Here is a 26,039-nt window from a genome sequence, read left to right as displayed (position 1 = left end):
GACGTCAAACTAAACTAAACAAATCAAACAAGTTGTATCAAATTATATTATTCACACTTGCTTGACCAGATGGAAGCGTTTGAGGGGTCACATTGCGGGAGGAAGCTGGAGTCCAAAGGGAAGAGAAAATCGAACCCTGACCGCCTAGGGGAAAGACAAGTTTGTTACAAACTACCACTGAGCCACCCGGCTGAACTCGGCAAGCATTCGCGCCGTATACAACTCTGTGTATTTAAATAATGTACAGACAAAAGCGTCTACTTCTGGCTAGTATTAATAGAGGAAAATGTTATCTCTACTCTAATTCATACTAACCAGACCCAGACACCTGTTGTACAAATAATAGTATTTTATAGATTTATTTCAGAACAAATTGTTTCCTGATAATTCACAATATTATATAATTCATTATTTATCAGTCAAATAACACCGGTGACGGTTTTTATTTTAGGATGCATAACTTTAATGGTCTCTCCAAACATAAATATACCACAGCATGTCTAGTCTTATCTTAAACGTAACCAGAAATACATATATATTGAAATATAGGTATTTCTGACATTTTCTAATATAAGACTAGACATGTCCCTGTGATTATACGTCTATAACCGGACGTTTGACAGTCAGGAAATAATAATCACAGACTCCATGACATTTACATAATACCAAGAACTCATACAACAGGATGTCGCGTTTTCACTTTCGATTTGTGAAGCTCTGAATACAGCGGCTGTTTATCAGCTAACAAATGCATGTAATATATATATTATACTATACATACCTATCTATTGTGTATAATATAGCAAGTCGGACTATCAATGTCAGTTTTAGCCGTAATACTCACCCTAAAATGCTCTAAACTACGATAAAACCATCGATCGTTTACAGGCAACGAGTCATTCCTTTACTTCCTTGTTGTGTATAATATACAGATCACTGGCGGCGGGCGGTATCATAATTCCGGATATAGCAACATAAAACAATATATTAATGTTTTATGAACTAAGGTATATATCAAATTGAACTTTATGCGTATAATTCGTCCAAATTTATTATATATGATTGATTAAATTACCGGTAAATTAAATAAAAGTTATCTCCATTAACACATTAAAAGTTAATAAATACAGTTGTATTTACCTCGTGTCTGTATCTATAACGTTAACGTGGTGTGTACATGTTATTCGATTATCTATATATATTTGTTTTAGTTTATATCTAAAACATCAATTTATTACATTTTTACCAGTGAAATATCAAAAATTATTCAGTCTATAAAAGTGATATTTTTCACTAGTGAAGAATATCATATTTTTCACTAGTGAAAAATATCACTTTTGCTGATTTGACCAATCAAATTAAAGATTAGAAAATACCAAAATAATTGACCAATCAGAGAGCCCGACATATATGTCAGCACCTGGACAGGGGAAACTACTGTTTTTGTTTACAAATTATCGCTGTAGTCCTGGTTAGCATACGGGGTAGGGTTTTCGTTGATAAAAAATGTAATAAACAGAATATCTAACAGTGTCTTCAGTAATACCAAATATATTTCACTCGTGTGGCTAATATTTTTATATTTTTCACTCGTGCTGCGCACTCGTGAAAAATATCAAAATATTAGCCCCACTCGTGAAATATATTTGGTATTACTGAAGACACTGTTAGATATCCTCTATATAACTGATGATGTGTCGAAAGGTCCAGTACGTAATAACGACGTTATGAACCAACCTAGGTACTGGATCCTAACAAATAGGTTTTTTTTTTTCGTTAACGTCCTGTTAACAGCCAGGGTCATGTAGGGACGTGGCAGGTTTTAAAGGTGGAGGAAAGCCGAAGTACCCGGAGAAAACCACCGGCCTACGGTCAGTACCTGGCAACTGCCCCACGTAGGTTTCAATCTCGTTACCAAGAGTTGGAGGGCTAGTGTTAAAGTGCCGGGACACTCTAACCACCGCGGTCCCTCCTAACAAAGAGGTGTTTGCTGTCATATATTATCATTAATATCCAATGTGTGATGTGTGTACAAAGTCAGCACGATTTGCGAACGATATAATAAATGTGCGATTGTATCAATATTAATTCAGTATGTGTTATACAATATTTATTATTTGATAAATAACTTCGGGTATACAGCGATCCAGGGTTTGATACTGGCTTTGGTTGTTCTTGGTTTCGCCAGCGTTTGTCTAGTTCATATTCAAACATGTTAATATTAGATGCTGCGACAATATGTTCTGGTTAGTTATATCATATAGATACACGTCTGATTATTCAGCAAGTCTGATTAAAACGGTTATTATTTAGTACGTCTATAGAAAGGGTTGAATATTTTCGAATAACGCCTGGCGACTTTTATTTGAATTTGTACGTTTTGAAAAATAAAAATGAGAAATATTGAAATATATACTGTATAAAGATGTATGTATAGGTCATCGTAGATGACTTGAATTTCATTTTTAATTTGACAGATAGTAAAATGTATTCCACAACTCTCATAGGATTGTAATCTATATATATATGTCCTTGATACGACACATTCCGTATAGTCTGGCAAGTTATTCATTATATACAAATATTTGATTAAAGCGTTTCTTTTCTATAATATCATAGAGTGTTTCGGTATATATATTTCAGAATGTCTCCTGAAGCGTTGAGTATCTACGTTATGAAAATAAAGAAATATGTAAGATATGTCCTATACATCTGTATCGGTCAATGGAGTTGGTTACATATTCATTTTATATCTGATACGGACTACAATTTAACACACAATGTCGTCAGATGTTACGATTTAATTGAGGTATGTATGGTGTGTACACGATGTGTTGGGTGTATTTTCCGATCACACAACTGTATACATACCCACCGCCGAACACGTTTATGATGGACATCTTAAATTTTGCCCGACACGGGCCACTGCCACTAATACTGAAATCAAACTAAATGGAAAGCACACACTTTTAATCAATTGGCTAAGACATAAAACAAGCTACTTGTTCCCTTTCTAATGTATTATCATGTTAGAATAAACGAATTATATTTGACACGGAAGGAGAGAGAAACTCGAATTAACTTTGAATTTATATATAGATATTTCCGGTTTGTGTCCGTTATATAAGCTTAGTAACGGAAGCATCGTCTTAAAGTGTGTAAACGTCAAATTTGATGCGTATGAAAACATTGTTGATTCATCACGATAAGCCGGACCGATGTGAACAATTAAGGTGAATACGCAATGACTCTTTTCTTTTCTGTTTTAACTTTGTTTCCAAACATTTCCTATATCTTGTTAATTCCTCCATTTGACAACCTTCCCCGACAATGTGGAATCAGCTGTTTAGCCAGTCTAGTCATTGTCCGGCTGTTACGTCTATTCGAATAAAGCAAAAAAAAATATATATATACATATATTACATGAATACGATACATAATATGTACCCGACAGAATTAATTTTTGATACTTAACCTTAATTGACACCGTTCAGAGATAGCTTGAAAATCTCTGATAAGTCCAAAACGTGTCATAAAGCAGGGTTTTATTTTTCCAAAAATTCCTTAGCTTGACTCTTGGAGTGAACAAGTCTAACCTGAAATGGACGCCAATGTCAAATATCTTCACCCTAGTGCAATTATAAACACAAACAATTAAAGTTTTTGTCAAAGTGCAAATTATGTAAAAAAAAAAAAAAAAAAAAAAGGTCCCCAATAAAGTACGTTAGATGGACTATGGGAGAGGATAATATAGCCCCACAGGAAGCCTAAGGTTCAATGTCAGTACAAGTATCTGTTTACTGGATAGCTGGGAGGGGAGGTATTCGTGATACCTGGGAGGGGGAGGTATAAGTGATACCTGGGAGGGGGAGGTATAAGTGATACCTGAGAGGGGAGGTATAAGTGATACCTGGGAGGGGGAGGTATAAGTGATACCTGAGAGGGGAGGTATAAGTGATACATGAGAGGGGAGTGATAAGTGATACTTGGGAGGGGAGGTATAAGTGATACCTGATAGGACAGGTATAAGTGATACCTGAGAGGGGAGTGATAAGTGATACCTGAGAGGGGAGGTATAAGTGATACCTGAGAGGGCAGTGATAAGTGATACCTGGGAGGGGAGGTATAAGTGATACCTGGGAGGGGGAGGTATAAGTGATACCTGAGAGGGGAGATATAAATGATACCTGGGAGGGGGAGGTATAAGTGATACCTGGGAAGGGAGGTATAAGTGATACCTGGGAGGGGAGGTATAAGTGATACCTGAGAGGGGAGGGATAAGTGATACCTGGGAGGGGAGGTATAAGTGATACCTGGGAGGGGAGGTATAAGTGATACCTGGGAGGGGAGGTATAAGTGATACCTGGGAGGGGAGGTATAAGTGATACCTGAGAGGGGAGGTATAAGTGATACCTGAGAGGGGAGATATAAATCATACCTGGGAGGGGGAGGTATAAGTGATATCTGATAGGGGAGGTATAAGTGATACCTGAGAGGGCAGTGATAAGTTATACCTTGGAGGGGAGGTATAAGTGATACCTGGGAGGGGAGGTATAAGTGATACCTGGGAGGGGAGGTATAAGTGATATCTGGGAGGGGAGGTATAAGTGATACCTGGGAGGGAAGGTATAAGTGATACCTGGGAAGGGAGGTATACGTGATACCTGGGAGTGGAAATGTTAGTTATACCTGGGAGGGGAGGTATAAGTGATACCAGGGAAGGAGATTTTTGAATCATACCAAGGAGGTGAGGTATAAGTAATATCATTCAATATAGTCGAACATACATTTCCCTGCAAAGTTTTAAAACAGACTAAAACATGTACGATCTAAAGGAGACATGCATGAACAATCTGATTAACTATTATATTGATTAAGTATCAAATAAAAATGGCCGCCGATCTGCCAGTTTACATTTCTAATCTCATTCAAAACTGCCCTAGGACTTGTTTGTTAGTTTGTTTGTTTATTTATTTATTTGATGATTTCGATGATTAACTGTTTGGTTACGTCATTTTCATATCTCTTTGTTGCTTTTTCACAATTTGCCACAGTGCGTTTACATCTAATGTTATGGTAAACTTGCTGTTTCGTACATGCACATGGACATTTTTTCTGAATTAACAAATTCAAAACATCCTGCTAGTTCGAGTCTTTTTTATTATTAGACCGGAGGCATACAATAGGAAAAGCAAACCCTTCCATTCCACCTATATGTCAGGTAAAATCATGTCAGAGTATAAGTCTGGGCCGTGCCGACAGGACCACAGAGGATACGTTCTGTCGTCCTAGTAAGGCCAACTGCGAGTTTACCGCGGTGTACGAACGGTTTTGTTAAGCCTTCACTCACACTTGCGCGCTTTTTCTCAAATTCACACTTTTAATTTGTATATAACTTGTCAACAACCCCAAATACGGACATACAGAAATAGACGACTACAGGTAAGACACCACACACGTCTATAAATAGTAACACGGTAATTTCCACACTACGATACACAGGTGACGAACCTTAAGTACAACCCAATAATATAAACTATTTAACTAATAACATCATTAACTCTCATCAATAAAAATAAAGCAGAATGTGACCAGGAGTCTGATACGGTAAACTGTTTTCGTGATCAGCTCACAGCTGTATGTCATTTATACATAATAAAGCGGAATTTTATCAGACTGTTACGGTAAACAAACATCTCAAACTATCGGCCTACATTTGTGTCTGTTTTAAACATTTTAAAGCTGAATAATATCGCTAGTTTATCACCATTTGCAGTTATTTACCATATATACATCATGAGAAAACTGTATTTGTCACGCATCAGTGTTTGGAACATGGTGACGCCGATAGCTTGAGTAAACAATACAGTTCTCGACAAGGGAATCTAATCTTCTATTCACACTAGTACAGCTGAAAGACCCGAATATAATTATCCTCATCTGCGCCACGGAGCCAGTTAAGACGTCGAGTGAAGTTGAGTTTACCATTTATCGATTTTGCCCATGGGTATTTAATTCCGCCCGATTACGTCAGCAGTTCCCTGACTTGTGTCCCGTCTCCAGACATATGTACAACGTTGTGTGACATATAACCACACACGTAGATGTTTCTCTCCCTGTGAACGTCTATTCCCCAGGGACGACTCACGACTCCGACCTTCAGCACGTCCGTGTGACGTTTGTCCACCGACAGTCTGGACACCACGACGTTTCCAGTATTCCATCTTCAAGGTGTAGTACACACAATCAGACCATAACCGAAACGCATATGCTTCGAACTAGTGATATCAGGTAAAACATGAAATGGAAATTGTTGGTATTAAGATCAAATTATCATAACAGCAATGGTATTACATTCCGTTTGATAAAAGGAATACTTAATCAAAGTTTAATTGGAAACCGGCGATTTTTGCGATTTTGTAGCAGTTGGAGTTGTATATAAAATGTCGTTATTGCTGTTTTAAGTCATAATATGTCACCATGCACTTCGATTGTGATGGTAAATGTACATCTCAAGTGATCTCGTGCTTGTCGTGCTTGTGTATGTTATACACATTAGTAAAGCCCAAAGACCCGGATATGGTTGTTTCCATAATTAGTGACAACAAACTTGTCACCATTTACAGATATTGCCATTGGATTGTTCATTCCGTTCGAAGACGTCAGCAGTTCCCTTGCGTGTGTCCCGTCCCCAGACATCTGTACTACGTTGTGTGAAATATCACCACAAACGTAAATGTTTCCCTCCCTGTCTACGTCTATTCCCCTGGGACACCTCACGACGCCGACCTTCATCATGTCCGTGTGACGTTTATTAGCCGAAAGTCTGGACACCGCGACTGCTTTTGGAATGTCATTATAGATACTGACGAGTGTATCTCCCTTTACTGTGTCATGAGTGATTGAGTGACATGTACTCTTGTACCGACGTAACAAGTCAGCCACGCCGCCCTTTGTAACACTGTACACCCCTCCACCATATGTACCTATGACAAACTCCCCATCTGTATGTGTTATACCGTAGCAGTCCTCACCATTTGACATCCTGATCTCAGACGACAGGGAGAGTTTGGATGCCTTGACTTTCACGACACGTATACCACCAGGACTGTCGACAGCGACTGCCACAGTGTTGTTGTCCACCAGACACAGATCATTAGGACTTCCTCGAATAGTCAACTCGTCCAGGAACTGGCCTTTGTCTGTAAACAGTTTTATTTTATTGTTTCGGTCATCACTTATCACTATTTGATCACTTGGGAGGTACACAACACCATGGCCATAGCAATCGTTTTGATCTGATGGTATCTTTATGCTGAATTTTCTGATTCTCTTCACGTTGCATTCTAACAAGTAAGGTACTATATGACAATGGCTTCCAGGAATACGCCGAGGTTGTTTCTTGATTATGATCTTTCCCATTGCGTCATCATTAACATTGTGGAGTCCACTTGCACAATGATGTTTGATGCTGACGGACGTGTACGACTTTCTCATGTCCGTTATCAGGGCCTTACACGACTCCACCTCTGCCTGTCCTCTCTGGTACAACACTATCGTCTCAATGTGGTCATTTCCTTCTACGGCAGTAACGGACGACTTCATGGTATTCAGCATACTATTCATCAGACGTTCACACTGCCGTAATGACGCCTCCGTGTTTCTCTTCTCTTCTTTGAACGACGCGATCAACTTGTCTGTTACGTCCTTCTGTAGCTTGTTTAACCGTTTATCGACCTTTTGACGTAGAGCAGTGATACTTTGCAATGCGGTTTCCTGGTTCTGTACCAGATTTTGAAGTTGTTCGTCAAAGTCCTTCACTATAAAGTCAACAACCTCCGCGTTTTTCTTCAACATGTCCTGTATGTCTGCCAGCTGTGATCCATCTTTTAATTTCTGAAAATATTCCATCGCTGTTGTCACCACTTCACAACGCCTGTGATCTTTGAAAACGCATATCTGGCATCCTAAGAGTTGATGGTCCTCACAATACCAAACCTTCTTCTTATCGTGCTGGTCACATCGAGGGACTGACTTTTCCTGTTTTGGTCGCGCTCCACAACATCCAGTTATATCCAAGATGTCACAGTCACTGTGTATGTTATCATGTAGCTGTACCTTACACGTCTCGCAAAATGTCTCGTCCATCTTTTTGCACCAGGATTTCGCGGGGTTAGTCATGTTACCTTTTGTCTGACAGGGTTTACAGTACAGTGGTTCAAATGATCGTTCTTTGAGCTTAATGAGGTCCTGGATTATAGCGTTAGTAGGGAACTGTTCTGCCCATTTGTCCTTAGATTCCAGAGGATTGAAAGACAGTATCTCCCTCCTACAGACAGGACAAGGGAATAATGTTTCTGACGCCATCTTCCCCAACAACTCCTTGGTGATGTAGGTCCCGAGGCATTCCTGACAAAAGCAGTGGAGACAGGGTAAGGACTTTGGTTTCCGAAGTCTCTCAAGACAGATAGGACAGTCAAGTAAGTGAAAGTCTAGTTCCGGAGAACGTCCACCTTCGGCCATTATGAGCGTCCAGATGGATGAACACAGACCTGCAAAAAGGAAGTATGCATTTTTTTTCTCTAGGCAGTTTATATAATTTAATTACTTTTACAAAGTGAGGAGCATTGTTATGAATTAAGTATTCATTATCACCATCTATTCACTTATAATTACATTTCCGTGAAAACATTCATAGTATCATTCATATATGACATTACTTACGCGTTGAACTGTGTCTATGTGGTATGTATAATCTATCTCAACGCCTTACAAACTAACAACACGATGCCCAATAGTGCATTATGGTGTGTTTGCTTACAAATCTCCGAAGTTAAAATCAATCACCAATACCACGCAAAACAGTTCAACGCTTATATATACATTCACCTAACTTAAAACGAAATGGTAATCGCTTAAAGATCATATATAAAATTCATAATTCCCGCTTTACCGAATTATTTTTGTTCATTAAAAGAAACAGCTGGAAGATGGCCGCGTGCTAATTGGCAAACAAAATAGTACACGGAATATTTAAATAACACTTCAATTTTGTCATCAATATAGTACGCATATGCAGATTGTCATAATACTTAATAGTATGCTGATCGCATGAGGAGAACTTGTCTATTACAACAGGCCGGCTGGGCCATAAATCAAGTTAATTATTTAAATATATCTAAACTAAAGCTACCTTATCGTAAATATTGACATCAACGCAGGCGTAAAACGTAAACTTTATTTAATGTATAATTACAAAACAGGTTGTATATCAATTTCACGCTATCACAAGCAGACGAACATAAATACACAACAATCTCCAGAAAATACACCCAAATACACGTCACACATGTATCTCGGACACTTCTTGTGGGGTGAAACTGGGGTAAAAATACGACCGTGTTCGAGCAGATGACTCCATGCTTTTTAAGGTAAAAAATAAAATAAAAATAAATCTGTCAATAACCACCTAGATGTAAGTCAAGTTAATATGTACCATTGTGTCATCCAACCAAACTCGGCCTTACAGAAAAACACCATTTCAATCAGATACAAATATAGTATTTTACACGTTGACTTGATAATTAAACTGTTTTAGATAATTCACACTGTTATGGTGTCAGTCAAAGATACATGTTAATAAAACATGGTTCTGAGCATTTGTGTTAGAAACAGTATTTGAGCATTCCGGAATTTTACACCGAAAAAGGTTCATATTTAAAGATGATGGATTTAAATGGTCTCGCCAATCATAATTTTACGTCTGTAAACGCATATTTTCAAGACAGTCAGGAGATAAAATGAAAGATTTAGCGACAGTTGCTCGCTACAAAGTAACCATACAATAGGGCGTGGCGTTTTCACTTTCGATCTGTGTAGGTATCAATACAGCGGATGTTTATCAGCTTTAAAATGCGTACTTGATATATAACATACAGATATATCTATATAGTTTATGTGTATAGCAGTAAGCTAGTAAAGCAATAATAATTTCGGACGTAATACTCACCCTAGAAAGCAATAAAGAACGAGAAAACCACAGATCGTGTACGGCGACGAGTCATTAGTTAACTCCCTTGTCGTGTGTAGTATACTGATCACTGGCTGCAGCCGGTTCCAACATTCCGGATACGGTATTATTGGATTATGTAATGTTTTTTGGACAAATGTAGATATCAATTTTTGGTATATGTGTAGACGGTTTTTTTTTTTTTATATATGTATTTATTTATTTTGATTTATTTATAAATGCAAACGTCATTGATTGTTATGATCATGCAGGGTGAACGTATCTTAACGATACATTGCATTCATGCATTATATCAATTTTAACCTTGACGATAATACATCTGATATAAATATGTATTTGAGAGCAATGTGTGTTATGCTGACATTTATCAAAATAATTGGTACTCAAATTGCAGATAATCAATACTCTTGGTGAGAGCTAACTGTTTTGTGAATCCCCATTTTAATTATTGTGTAAACATCTGGGGAAATACTTCTCAAAATAGCACTGGCAGGCTAGATAAACTACTCAAAAGGGCTGCAAGAATAATCTTAAAATGTAATGTTAATACTCCATCCCGTGATATGTTTAAAAAGTTGAACTGGCTGACATTCTCAAAACACGTCTAATCACCCAGTCAGTTCTGATGTATAAAGTTTTACATGGCTTGGCTCCTAATTGTTTGAATAATTTTAGATTTGTCTCCGCTGTCAAGTCAAGGTATACTAGGGCATCGTGAAATAATTCATTTTACATTCTTGCTTTTAAAACAAAAATGTTTAAGAGATCTTTTAATTACCAGGGTCCATCTACATGGAACATTTTACCAGAACGTGTCAGGAATTCTACGTCACTATTATCATTCAAAATGCCAAAAGATTTTGTATTGACTCATTTTAAATTATACCAGTAATAACTACTTTATCAAGACTTTCTGGCTATTACTTATTTGCTCATCTGTGATATTACATGTTTTTTATGTCTATTTAAGCATTAAACTGTCTTTTTATGGATTATATGGTCTATATAGATGCCAGAGCTTTACAGACAATCTTCATAATGCGCGCTAGCAAATGTTACTTTTCAATTAACACATTTTGTTTGCTTATATGTTTCGATACACAAGGTGGCAAGTGGTCGTTGCCATATTAAATGATCAAGATATTGTGTTGTTTTATATACAAGTCCAAATATAATGAGAGAATCCACCAGGAAATTCGCTGTCCTCTGTCAATTCCCCCTAGAAACACGACAAAATAAATAGAATATCTAACTAAAACATTTTCGAAGCAAATGTTACTTTTCCATGAACACTTTGTTTTCTTTTGGTTGATAAGTTTCGCTACACAAGGTGGCAAGTGGTCGTTGTCAGACTATATGATCAAGATCTTGTGTTGAGTCTGTTTACACATGACCATACCAAGTGCCAATACGTCTGGTAACACTATCACTCCTATAACCGTGACCAGAATCGCACAAGCTACACCTCCCATGACTACACTACAGGGTCGAGAGTCATACACGCTGATGAGTTTACGCTTGTAGGCAGATAATTCGGTTTTGTTTACTGTCAACTGGGCCCTTAAGGCGGCAATGCTCTCTTCAAGCTCGTATTGGTCAAGTGTTCGTGAAGTTACGTTCTGAGAGGAGCAACATCTACTACATGTGTGGTTTTCTACTGTAAAGGGGACAAGAGCCGCTCCCGTGGTTATAGCTGACATAACAGATGTTGTCGGATCATATGACGTCATATCCGCTTCCGTCCTAGAAGTCGCAATATAAACAGTATACGATGGTTCAGGTTCTGATATGATGAAATCTGTGGATGTATCCGTAGATCTGGTATCATTTACTTCCATTAATTCTGTTGATGATGTTATTGTCTGATCCTGCACTGCTGTTGTGTGAACCATTTCTGAAAAGAAACATCAGTTATTTTTTAAGTCTAACTAAATGTCAATTACTACATGTATTTGACCCATTTCCACTGGTCATCAAAATGGTACTTCTTGAAATGGTAAAGACGATAGATTTACATAAAGTGAACGACCAATTTTATCTTTTGATACCTCTTACTATCTTGCTAAAATGTATAATATTGATTTGATAGCATGCATAATACTTTAAGTTCACTGCTACCATAAACTTATGACGAAATAGGGAAAATTTGGTAATGGAAATATAACCATAATCCATTTCCTCAGGAAATGTTATACAAGATATAGCCGACCTTATATGACTTAGTTCACATCGGTTTCAGCATTTCATTATGATGAATACTTACCTGTTTCACATAAAACTCGATATCTGGATTTACAAAGAGCCGAACTCATCAAATTAAGTCCCAATTTGACACATTGCTGGCGAGGGCACCAGTTAGGTTCATTATCTTCATTTGCCCATCTACCCCAGCCGGTATACACTCATGGGTTATAGTCCTTAGTCAGGTCACACCTAACTGAGTCATTGAATCTCATACCAGTCCAGTACCTTTCCTCGTCCCTTTAAGACAACAAAAGTGAAACATCAATATTGCAGTAATTTCAGTAGATTTACGCAATGTCGATGATACAAATCCTGGCGGAACTTTATCAGAGAAAAAAAAAGTTAAATGCATTTATTTAAGTAATGGACAGTGCTTTCAATGGCATGGGAAACCTGTTAGGGTTCCCATGTTACATTTGCCCACCATACATCGTGCTTCCATATCGACTATAACAATATTAAAATCGCTGTCCAGTTCTTATATTTATATTGTCTTACCATTTTCCTCAACTTTGAAAAAACTGAACCAACAAAAAAAATCAAGTTTTTTTTATTGTCACATGACCCACTGGGTGTTATAGCCTTGGGCACTGGGTGTTATGGGTGGTAATTGCCTCTTAGTATTGTGTCAGCGGGATAATGTGGAGCAAATGGCAATAGTATGTATGCTGATTGGAGCTATCTGGTACTTTCCTTAATACTGTTTGTAATTGTTCAAATACTTTACTTTCGACGGTTTATTTTTTTTAACATACCAGCTGAGTTTTTTTTTTTTTTTTTTTTCGTCACTTTGATAGAATATTGCGGAACCAGTGTTTGTTTGTATTTACACTTTGCATTTAACGCTTGTTTTGCCGAAATAGACAAGTAGCTTAACAAATTAAATGCCGAAGACCCAGGCCTAGTAATGATACGTAAAAACAATTGGTCAATTTACTTCTGTTTAATTGCAAAAGAAAAGTGATTTTTAATCTGGATAAGTATCACTTGGTTTACTATTTACATGAAATCAAATTTACAATTCCGTTTTGGAAACCAGGCTTTGAGTTGTTGACAATGTTTATGTCAGTTAGCCACTAACAACCACTTGTTAATTGCTTAACAGTTCACACACCAGAGTTATGTAATGTACATAAATATCCAGTCCTATCATAGCACCGTTTCAAAAACATTTTTAGTCATAATTATAAATATATATAAAAAGACAAAACATACTTTTTCTCAAACTGGTCTAAACTATGCATTGATTTATCAAACAACATGTCCTTTTATAATATATGAATTAAAAAAACTTGTTAAAATAGCTTGAATGATCAATTTGTTCAGTATCAGAGGTCAATATGTAAACCACCATAGATAACATAGTGTGAGTTTAATAGATACTTATCAAACATCCCACATACTAACTGTAGCTAGCTTTACATAATGTTTATGTTAAAAAAGTAAATCTATGATTTTATTATTAACTTGAGCGACCACTGTCCATTCATGATTTTTAACTGTATTTGTTGCATAAACTATATGAATGACACATACTATGATATATATTGAATCATTAGGGATAGAAAACAATGTAGTTCTCCAACAGCTCAGTTTTACAGGTAAATTGTACATAGTGCTACTGGTGTCCGACTGCCCTAGACGCAAACTGTATCCAGAGCTCTAGATTTCTAGTGACAGGATGATAACAATATGTAATAATTACAGGTAAGGCTTTAGATTGGTTTTGGGAAGTGGTGAATGTATACATACTACCATGTGTTCTTAACCCTATAAACCAATTTGCTAACCATGTTACGCCTTAATTTGACCGTGGCCGTATATATCGTATATGAATAGGTCATTGCACATGTCCATCTTATCTATATTGTTTACAATCTAATTAAAGTTGAACAACCAGCAGAAACATAAATAGGCCAAACATTATATCATGATTTTAAATTAAAGATACGTCATACATTTATTTTTTAAAACAAAACAACCTATCTTTGTATATCAGAGAAATCATAACGTCTGCACGCAGTTATCTCCTTTCTACTCAGATGGAAAGCTACAACATTAATCCTTTCCTTCATGTAAGGATATACTATTGCTGTCCAAATAGTCATGGCTGAACGGAAGCAGTAATCTAATCTGAGGTTATACGCCCTGCTTTACACACCCTTATGACAGGTCCTGCAGCTGACTACTAATTAACTCACCTGGCACAGCACTCATGCGTGTCTGACCAGATTCAGTCATTGGTAAAAATACCAGATACTGACACATATTGTGTGTAGTACACGATGTCATACTTGTGTAAACATTGTATTAAAGCAATAGACCAGGTAATGCTCGTAAATATATAATAAAAACTTCTTTAATGATACATTTAAATTAACCAAATTAATTTAGTTTATTTTATAATTACTTGCCATAGAAACGTATATATTACATATATAGTCTCTGCTGGCCAGTCAATCAGCAGTTAACACCAAACCTTCACTGAGTAGTTATATTTTCCTTTCGTTTTAAGAATGTCTTATGTTTGATACAACACTTATTAAAAAACATATAATTCATTAATACTGTATAATTCTAATATCAATAATTAACATGATATAATTTGTATACATTATTTAAATTACCTTCCAAGTTAAACATCTCTGTAAATACATAATAAATTTAACCATTTTATTTCAAATTCCTTAATAAAATGTATTACATTTAAATTATATTTCAAAAAAATATAAAACAATAAGCAATCAACTTTCATAGGAACGTATTACAATAAAATTGTAACGCTGTCTTTCCTACATCTTTATAAATACATATATATATTTAACATGAAGGTAAATGGAGTGCACTCGGAGTACACCTGTGTGTAACCTTTAGTCTACACTCAACTGTACCTATGGTGTTTGTGTAACTATGCTATATGCTATGTACACATCATGTTACATCGATTAAATATCAACGAAATAAAAAAAAAATGTGAGATTCAGCATTAAACTTTTAAACACAACTTCAGTCTTTTAAACTAGCTTCCAGATAGCATAAACACTTCAATAAGGCTGTTTTCCATGTGACATATATACTTCATCATGCAGCTTTAATTGATATCAAAAGGGAAGCATGTTCGTTATTGATTAATTGACTATATACTTCACCTTGTTGTGTCTATGATACTAGACAGCTATTTGTATTTAGTACTCATTGATGCATACAGACACTCACCTTTATTATTTAGATATACAGAACCTGTATTACCACGCCGTAAACGTATTGCCTAGATACTATATAGCTAATAATTTTCGCGGGGATTTCATTTTCGTTGATGTGTGGAGTTGTTGAAATACAAAATGATAACTAATTATACACCTGGAGATATAATTAGGGATCTAAAGTCCATTTAAACGACACCATAACATTTCAGAAAAAAGAGTATTTTGTTCTTATAAAATCCGAATTACCGATATGATTCTCGATACCCACCTTTTCTTTAAACTCGTTCTAAGACAATCAGAACAGCAAGACTAAACCAACAACCATCCACCATCGCAACAATCCCTACCCATAGTATTACTGTTTTATTGAGTGGATGATACTTACAGATACTGTGCCTTGTATTGATCGTGAGATGTTAAGTTATCCAACTTTTCCTGACTATCTAGAACGATCAGACGACCGTTCAATTCCTCACAGTATTCTTCAGCAGATGTCCAATTCATTTTTTCTTGACTGACCAGCAGTTCCGTGAAGAGAGGCATTCCCTCTGCAATTGATAAGGACGATTAAACGGAATCATTTAACATTATAATAAACTCCAAGTCCACGATTTTTCTTTGAACAACACTTTTCGAAATCAGAGTCCATTTACATGAGCAATTAATTCTGTCTGTCTTAAGTTCACCTTTACAGATGCTAAATTTAGGTCGTTTTATTTTAATGTTATATCAACAATAAATGTCACTTCTTATTTTCGCCCCTGTGAGGAAGGCTTTGGGTTCTGTCCCCTGACCGAGACATACCAGAGTCTTTACAAATGGTAGTTGCTAATCCTGCTTAGCGCTCAGCATATTTAGAGTTGGACGACTGGTTCGCCCGTTGTCAGTATAATGTGACCGGGTGGGGTGTGCTGCTGGGTGTCTTCGGCAGTATACTTCAGTGAAGTAGCACTATGGATCGGCGGGGGTTCCGGCCTATCGCAAGGAGACTTGACCCGAATATACCACGGCCTCCCAGGACACACATACGCATTCACCACACGCATGCATGTCGCACGCACGGGAGGCCGTCCTTAGATGACCTTAGCCTCTTAATATGACGTTAAACAAAATAAACCAAACCAAATTTATATTTGCGCTATTTCCCTTACGCCCGTTTTGGTAATTAGTCACATGAAGAGAGTAATGCGTTTCCATCCGAGATCGATCCCGCGACCATCGGCTTACTGGTCCACTGCTCTACCAACTGAGATATGGAAAATTCATCCATGCGTAAACTAGAATGCGATTATATCACTAAGTACACTAATTATAATTAAATCATGTCATGCTACCCTCTTCCTTATTCCATTTCCTTTTCAATATCGTTCTCCATTGAGCAAACACTAACCCGTTATATCTTCATCGAAGCCTACCATTCTCCTATAGCTTGCTCCTGTGTTACGTACAATATTTCCAATTAAACCTGCCACAATATGCCTCTCCAGGAAAGAATGCTGATTTGTGTTTCATTCAAAGATGCATGCCAACATTATTATATTTCTGTTGTAGATTTATGGTTGTAATGCTCTGACATAAAGTCAGTTTAGTGCTATTTCACGACGAGTGTTTTATCTCCTGTCCTCACTCGTGCCGTATACACTGTCATTCTCAGTATATGTTAGCAATAAATGTAACGGCCATGACGATACAAATACCACGAGACAGTTATATAGCTTTTTATCTTCTCTTCCGATCACTCCGATTGCTAAGGGTTATTGTTAAAACTAGGATAAACTAATTATATCACTTAGGTACAACTACCATTTGACATTAACAAATACAATTAAAACCTTCCTCAAATCAATCACATTTATTTTGAAAAAAAAGTAATGGCTGCACAAAAAGATGAAAACTAGAAATATAATTCTCAACCATATCATGACCTATTTTAGGTTTTGTCAATTTCAGCTTGTTGAGCATAGTTTAGATGTTTTACCATTTCTTAACATATTTTAATAAAATTAAGATGAATTACCTTACCTCTCAAAAGAAGCGCCAATAACACCACCAAAACTAGGCCAGCCATTCCAGTAACGTCCATGTGTATATGGTAGCGATGCTGACTTGTTTATTCATGTCACAAACGCGATAATATCCGTAGGTACATGCAAACACGTCTGCGTGTGTATAATTACTTAACCTAGTTTCGTTCTGTTTTACTTTTTCACCAGCCAACCAGGCGTATTGGTTGCTGCGGCGAATGCCATGAATACGAATTAGCGAAATCATAAGATGACATTCAACTCATAGAATCAATAATTGTGAGGTAAGCAGGTTTATGATTATGGTTTGTTGGTTATCCATTAAGTAAAGGCTGTGGTAAATAGAAAAGACTGAGGTAGGCAGGTTCATGTTAACGTGTTTGAAAACTCCCCCATATCAAGTGAAGATGAAGGTCAGTAGGTCAATATTGAAGAGTTTTCAAGTTCAACAATATTAAGTAATATTGAAGTAAGCTGGTTTATGATTGAAAAGTTTGTAAGTTTCCTATATAAAGTGAAGATTGAAGTAAGCAATTCCATGTTAAAGTGTTTTTAAGTTCCCTATATTAAGTAATGATTGAAGTAAGCAGGTACATGCTTACAAATTGCGTAAGTTTCCTGTATTCAGTGGAGATTGAAGTAAGCATGTTCATGCTTGAAGGCTTTGCATGTCTCAATTATTGAGTAGAGATTGAAGAGTATATAAGTTACCCTAAATTAAGTAGAGCGTGCGATATGTATATTGATGTTGAAATAGTTCGTCTATAACAAGTAGCTATCTAGATAGTAGGCTCATATTGAAGAGATTGTAAGTTTCTCTACACTTTACTGGTATAGTCAAAAGATATATCAGTGGTGTTTGCTAAGCCTAATGAATATAATGGCGTCAAACATGGCTTATATATCAATATCAAATGTTATACATGACAAACATTCGATGAATCGATTATCAATTAAAATCACCCTATCTTCTGTCAACCATATGTTTCGCCATTTTTGATCTCAGATGTACTCCATAGCTCATGCGGCTTTGTCGAATGCTTACTCCCCCGGCCTTATCCGACTGCCTGGTCACCAGTTAGCCTCTGGCTAAGTCCAACTACTCAGTAATATCTAGGTCCCACCCCACTACCTTGTCACCAAATATCTGCCGGCTTAGTCCCGCTACCTCGTCACCAACTATCTGCCGGCCAAGTCCCGCTTTCTTGTCCCCAATTATCTGCCGGCTAAGTCCCGCTATCTTGTCACCAATTTTCTACCGGCTTAGTGCCGCTATCTTCTCTTTAGCTATATGCCGGCTCAGTCCCGCTACCTGACCCCCTACATTTGTCCGGTCCAGTCCTTATGCCTGGTCACAGCAATTTACATTCCGACCAAGCTAGCCGGTAGCCAATAAACTAGCAATATACCCGCGCCCGTATGACCTCCAGCTCCTTGTTTGTCCTCACTACACATCCTACTTCGTTGAGCCAAACAGAGGAGGTCAACGTTATCTCAACTGCAAGGTGTACGACACAACATCTGATGGTAACTTGTGTCCATAAATGTTTTGGTATTTCATCCTTTTTTAAATACACATATACATGTTAACAATCATATAGAATGGAAAAAAGGGGTTGTTTATCAATAGTGCCTTTTGTTTATAACATATTTGTTGTCTTTATACCAATTGCATCCTTTGTGTTTAAATAGCATTTCTTCGTTCAGATTCGTGCGTTGTACATATATTCACAAGATTTGTAAATAAAGGACGCTTAAATTCATTTTTGTTACTAAATACGATGGAATAAATATCATATTTGTATAGGAAATTATATAGATACAAGTAACGCCGTAGGCAAATCCAAACATATCCAGACAAAGCGAGCGATATAGGTGACTCGTTTATGTTGTGATGATAAACACCAAATATAGCCAGCTTATTTTTTGAATGAGTTTAAACATTTAAAAAAACAACAAATCAACGTTTGAAATATTTAACACAAACATTATCCTATCCGTGGACAAAGTGGAATAAACATGAGCTACGCGTGGCGTAAATACGTTTGCAATGTCAACCCAGAAAACGTGTGCATGTTTCTCCCTTGACTCGACCGGTACAGCTCCGTTGCTCACTACTATTTTTTCACCAAGCTGGCTATATTTATTCGATTGTCTTTGATGTCGTTCGTTATATTATCGTATTCTCATTTCCCCACCGATCCCGTTTCATTTTCGCACTTTGGGTCGAAGTTGCATTTTCAAAAACTTATATTTTCAAGGAACTTTTGGCTTTGTTTGGAGTTTGAGTAATACATTACTGTAAAATTCCCGTTTATTTTGATTTATGTAGCATAATCTCATCTTAACGACGGAATGTCCATTAAAAAAAATATGGTTCAATTGTTATATTAAATGTAACCTCTGAAGGATGAGTGCGGCGACAATTTAGCATAATAATAATTATGTTTATTTTTCAATTTGTGCTACAACCTGTATTTACTTCCAATGTTCTTATTTTCACAACTCTTATCAAAAGATTAGCACGCGCTTGTGTCTGCTATTCTACACATTAATGGAGTTGCAAGGTCCAGATTAGTTACAGTCTGGACCAACATAAGTGATCACGATATTATATTTGTATTCTATGTTGCATTTGCCTATATTTGTTTAGTAAACAAAATGATATTCATGATACTATATACTACAATCTACAGTGATTCGGTCAGAGTAGAAATACAGCCCCAGGTGTTACAGGTCAAAAACAATTGCCGCCAGTTACATTCGGTCTAGAGAGCTTTTGAATCCTAGCAATTACCTACACACACTGTAAATTACAACAACAAAATAAAGTAACACATGTTATGAGAGTAAAATTTAATAATAACAAGAAATGGAGTCGACATAAAATTACTATAACGCTATTCCTGATCTATACGTAGTAATGAAATTGTCAATGTCGTAAAAACACAAACAGGGGCTCGTTGCCGACTTTTCAGAAATGCTAGACATTAAAACAATAAAAGCCCAGCATTAATATAACAAAAAAATCGGCAATATCGAAGTTGTTCCCGGGCATGTTCGCATACTGAATTGTAGTTTAGCGGTTATTCACTGATGTCAAAGGCATACCTTACCGCGAAATCGAGCCCCAGTGAAGTTGAGCATCGTCTGCTAAGTTAGCGATACTGATGTGACGGGTTAGACTGGAATTGCTTTCACCTACTGTCAAGACAACTTTCAGTTGGAATTTAAGAGCTGATATTACTCTAAAATGACGTAAATCCAGGCCACAGTATTGTTGTTCACCAGACACAAATCATTGGGATTTCCTGGAATTGCCAACTCGTCCAGGAACTGGCATTTGTCTGTGAATAGCTACAGTTTCTTGTTGTCCCCACTTACCACTATTTAATTGTATCGGAGGTGCAATACACCGAGGGCACATCAATCATTTGTATCAGAGGAAGTCTTTATTTTGAACGTTCCGATTTCCTTCACTTTGGGGGCCGCGATGGCCGAGTGGTTAAGGTGTCCCGACACTTTATCACTAGCCCTCCACCTCTGGGTTGCGAGTTCGAAACCTACGTGGGGCAGTTGCCAGGTACTGACTGTAGGCCAATGGTTTTTCTCCGGTGTGCTCCGGCTTTCCTCCATCTCCAAAACCTGGCACGTCCTTAGATGACCCTGGCTGTTAATAGGACGTTAAACAAAAACAAACAGACAAAAACAAACAAAATCCTTCACTTTGCACTGGTACGAATGGCGGTGCTTGGGCACAATGGATACGGGCAATATGTTGTGGTTGTTTCCAATTGAGTCATCATCAAGGTCCCGAGTCAGCTAGCAACATGATGTTTAAAACTGACGGACGTGACTTTCTCATGTCCGTTATCAGGGCCTTACACGACTCCGCCTCTGCCTGTCCTCTCTGGTACAACACTATCGTCTCAATGTTGTCATTTCTCTCTACGGCGGTAACGGAGGACTTCATGGTATTTAACATACTATTCATCAGACGTTCACACTGCCATAATGACGCCTCCATGTTTATCTTCTCTTCTTGAACGTCTGTGACTTGCTTCTGTAGCGTGTTTAGCCGTTTATCGACCCCTTGACGTAGATCGGTGATACTCTGTAATGCGATTTCCTGTTTTTTTTACCAGACTTTGAAGTTGTTCGTCAAAGTCCTTCACTATTAAGCCAATACCAACATCTGTCATGGTATTAAGCATAGTATCCATCAGACGTTCACGTGATGTGGCCTCCGTGTTTCTTTTCTTCTCTTTGAAGAACGCTATCAACTTCCTTCTGTAGGATGTTTAGCCGTTTACCGCCATTTTGACGTAGATCGGTGATACTTTGTAGTGCTATGTCCTGGCTCTGTACCAGATTGTGAAGCTCTTTGTCATAGTCCTTCAATATTACGTCAATAAAATCCGCGTTTATCTTCATCATCGACTGAATGTGAACTGCGATCCATCTTTTAATTTCTGAAAATATTCCATCGCTGTGGTTAATCCCTTACAACGGCTATGATCCTTTAAAATGCATCCGAGAAGTTGATGGTCATCACAATACCAAACCTTGTTCTTAAAGTGTTGGCCACATCGATGTACTGACCTTTGCTGATTTGTTCCCGCTCCATATTGCCCTGCAAATTTTCAAGATATCACAGTCACTATGTATGCTATCAGGATGTTGTGCCTTACAAATCTCGCAAAAGTTCGCCTCCATGTCCTGACACCAGAATTTAGCGGGGTGGGTCATGTGACCCTGTGTCTGACAGTGATCGCAGTACAGTGGTTCAGATAATCGTACCTGGAGATGAATGGGGATCTGGATACCAGCATCAGTTGGAAAATGTTCCGCCATCTTGTCCTTAGATACAACTAGATTGACAGGCGGGGTCACCCTCCTACAGACAGGACAGGGGAAGGATGTTTCTGACGCCATCTTCCCAGACAACTCCTTTGTGATGAAGGTCCCGAGACATTCCTGACAGAAGCAGTGGAGACAGGGTAAGGACTTAGGTTTCTGAAGTCGCTCCAGACAGATATGACATTTCAGTAAGTCCAGTTCTAGACGGATATACGCTGACCTGTAAAAAGGGAAAACTGTATTTTTAACAGCTGTTATGCAAATGTAATGTAAGTCTTTACAGAGTGATACGCATTTGTGTTGATTATCTATCCAATGTCACTATATATCCTTTTATGGTTAATACTTCTGTGAAAACCAGAGCGAGCCAGTTAAAGTTTATCATTACAGAAAAGCATGGTACTGTTCCTGTTTAACTCTCATCAATTAAATGATGACTTAATTGTGTCATTCATCGATGACGTTGCAATTGTGTTACACATTTACAAACTTTATCACACAGGTGCAAAGTAATAATGCCTTATTGGTGTTTAAATCCGCGTGATAAAACATGAAATATCACACATTTGATTACGTGTCAGTATGGCATTGAATATGTCAAATCCATTATTAACATTAATTGTATCGCAATTCAAATGAACGAGATCATTGGTTTGGTTAACAGGTATTATCCATTGGTATAAATGAACACTATCTTGTGTAGGTGTAATGACTCATTACGCACTTCTATATCACCAAGTCAAATTAATTATACCCAGTGGCAAAGCTAAAAAAAGTGAGGGGACAATATTTTTTTCTTTAAATTTAAATCTCAATATGTGAATGTCATGCATGCTTGTTACAATGGTTTACTTCCTGTATTCATTGTATATATGTGTGATGGAGGAAACAAAAAATGACTTTTTTATTTCGGAAGTAAGTTTTTTGTTTAAGTTATTTTGTTTTTGTTTTACGTTGTTTTGTTTTCAAATCTGTTTTATCGCATAGTGAAGCCAGATAATATGATATTGGAATAAGTACATGCAATTTAAAAACCTAACATGAAAGAAGAAATAACAACAAAATTCAATAAACAGAAAAGTGCAATTACTATAGCAAATACAACATAAATTACACTTGTTTAGATCTATAATTATCTGTCTTAGCATCAAAACCAGTGGAACGGAACAATGTTCAATTTCGGGAAAAAATTGGATGAACAATTGTTGCATTTAAATAATTGTAACGATAACTTTGTTACATTTTACGAGGATTTTTTTCGGTATCGTACTTTGGGATATTTTGGCTGTAGTTATATTTTGGTTTATTTGGCCCCTGGGGGGAATGAGCCACAGTTAAACATACCAAAATTTCAAGAAAAAAAAATCGTCAGGACGATTTTCGTTCAATTACTACATACCATTTATTAGCTTCAACGAACTATGTTAATGTGTGTAGGAATGTTGTTTATTTTGTTATAAAACGCGTCAATAAAGGTATGTTTTCCATCTAAATGAGTCATAAAATCCATTCATGCATTTTTTGATTGTTGTATTAGCTGTGTTCAAGGACAAGTCGCTTCTCGATCGATCGATCGATTAATTTGTGTACAAAGCGAAGACTGTGTTCCTGTGCAACCAGGTGAGACGAAATACAAAACGCCCAATACAAAAGTCTTATACTGATATGTTCTCAGTAGAAAACTATTCAACCAAAGGCTATATCACAGGTAGATTTTCTAATCCTGTCACTTAGACACAGGCCTTTTAATCCACGTGTACGTGACATGGCTTCTAAATAGATTTTAACATTTTTTTTTTAAATCTCTGGCTAGTGTTATTGTACTTGGAAATGTGGACACAAGAATGACGAAATTATGTAATGATGAACTAACGATTGTGTATAAATACAAGGCAAACTAAACCTAGAGGGAAACACCAGATAGTTTCACCCTCATAGAAAACTGAGATAGGTAAATACGCAACGCAACACTCAGCACTTCAAACAATTCATCATTTTAACCACGTTGCAGACTTAAAGTCAACAACTGTAGGAAATTTCAAGTCATTAAAAAGAAATATCCAGGGGAAAAATGTGTTTTGAAGAGAGTGATGATATATGTGAACTTGCTCCCAAGAAAAGAGGTAAACATCTTATGTTTGGCGAGGTTATGGACACTCAAGACCAGAAGTTAATTAACGAAATCTGTGGAAAAGGAAGTAACACTTAACAGATTAAAAAAGCGTTAGCTAAAGGTGTATTGAAATCAAAGTATAGGACATTGCTGGTGGAAAACGGCGGTCACATAGATAATACCAGAGACCGGGCCTTTCAATTACTAAAAGGAATGAATATGGTAAAACGAAGAGGGAAGTCTAGGGGTGGGGTGTGGAGGGGTGATCAGACGTGTTTGTCCTCTCACCCCAACCCTTTTCCTACACCAGTGATAGTAACGATCACTCATTATATTTCTAATTCAAATTAATTATATCACTCATTCAAATTAATTATATCACTCATTCAAATTAATTATATCACTCATTCAAATTAATTATATCACTCATTCAAATTAATCATATCACTCATTCAAATTAATTATATCACTCATTCAATTTAATTATATCACTCATTCAATTTGATTATATTACTCGTTCAAATTAATGATATCAGTAATTTTACATCAGCTATTTGAAATAAATAGCACCTGTGTTACAAACAGATTAATCGCTTAATATCCAGGAACATGGTCTATAGTTTGGTCTCCCCGTTTTTCCTTTTGTATGCCTTTCCATGCCCTTCTTCTAATTCACCTCTACCTGGTCCTTTTTTTGGGTAACCCTTTGACGCCCTAGCATCAATTCATCCTTCCGCGTTCTTCTCTCAAATCAAACACCGTCTTTCTCTTAATTTCACCCTACCCATCCTTCTATCATTCTAACCTCCCAATTCTTTTTATTAACTCTTCACTCTAATATTCCCTTATGAACTCACTGCACTAATTTCCCATCCATGCTTTTGATTAAGATGTTAAGTTTTGTTGTAATGGTATATTTTCTAAGACCAAATATGCATTGATCAGTGTTAATCTGAAGCAGTCGCGACATCGTAACCTTTCATAATCCATAAATGAAATTAACCAGTGTAAATTCATTTTTTCTTTTTCTAGGAACGATTGCCTAACATGCACAAACTGATATTACTCATTATTTTTGTTTGCCCAGATGGAAGCGTTTCGTGAGTTTTATCCTGAGAAGAAACCAACGAGGCCGAGCAGTTTGCCGTTCGTCTTTTTAGGACTAAATTGAAAAACGAACACCGATAACGGAAATAAAAGGTAAATATGTTTTGAGGATAGTGATAAATCCTATGTGTGAACTAAACCATGTCAGGGAAGGTAATTCATTTGATTGTATAGGAATGACGTAAACGTTAATCGAATATTTGGACAAATATTTTCATATAAATAAACGATATAAAAGAAAATATAAAACTTTAATTTAGAATTACTACTCATAACAGTAACTGTTATTTTAACGAAGTTAAATTGGTTTACGAAAGGCCGTATGTCGGTAAAAGCTGTAAACAAGTGGCGCAGTTAAAGAGATATCGTTGGTGAAATCTTAATTACGCGGCTTCGTCTAGGCATCTACGAAAGTCTTTGTAGAACCACACAAGAATGAAGAAGCAATGGGATTT

The 26,039-nt window shown here is 36.9% G+C and overlaps 3 protein-coding genes across 3 annotated transcripts in view; 1 reads left to right on the top strand and 2 right to left on the bottom strand.

Moving 5' to 3' along the window:
* LOC117315980 (E3 ubiquitin/ISG15 ligase TRIM25-like) overlaps nt 1-26,039 on the top strand; it is a 187,139-nt gene that overhangs the window by 2,881 nt on the left and 158,219 nt on the right. The window lies entirely within an intron of this gene.
* Nucleotides 5,141-10,749, bottom strand: LOC117315982 (tripartite motif-containing protein 2-like). The gene is made up of 2 exons (XM_033870463.1): nt 10,010-10,749; nt 5,141-8,552 (listed from the first exon to the last, which is right to left on the bottom strand). Exon 2 carries the CDS (start codon nt 8,521-8,523, stop codon nt 6,556-6,558), a length of 1,968 nt encoding a protein of 655 aa, XP_033726354.1. The 5' UTR covers nt 8,524-8,552; nt 10,010-10,749; the 3' UTR covers nt 5,141-6,555.
* Nucleotides 11,811-17,609, bottom strand: LOC117315984. The gene is made up of 4 exons (XM_033870465.1): nt 17,503-17,609; nt 15,866-16,028; nt 12,294-12,511; nt 11,811-11,924 (listed from the first exon to the last, which is right to left on the bottom strand). Exons 1-3 carry the CDS (start codon nt 17,561-17,563, stop codon nt 12,433-12,435), a joined length of 303 nt encoding a protein of 100 aa, XP_033726356.1. The 5' UTR covers nt 17,564-17,609; the 3' UTR covers nt 11,811-11,924; nt 12,294-12,432.

Source organism: Pecten maximus, chromosome 17 (genome assembly GCF_902652985.1).
Source record: "Pecten maximus chromosome 17, xPecMax1.1, whole genome shotgun sequence".
Classification (NCBI taxonomy): Eukaryota; Metazoa; Mollusca; class Bivalvia; order Pectinida; family Pectinidae; genus Pecten; species Pecten maximus.
The sequence above is the reverse complement of the archived record's forward strand: the minus strand, read 5'-3'. Positions and strand labels throughout refer to the sequence as shown.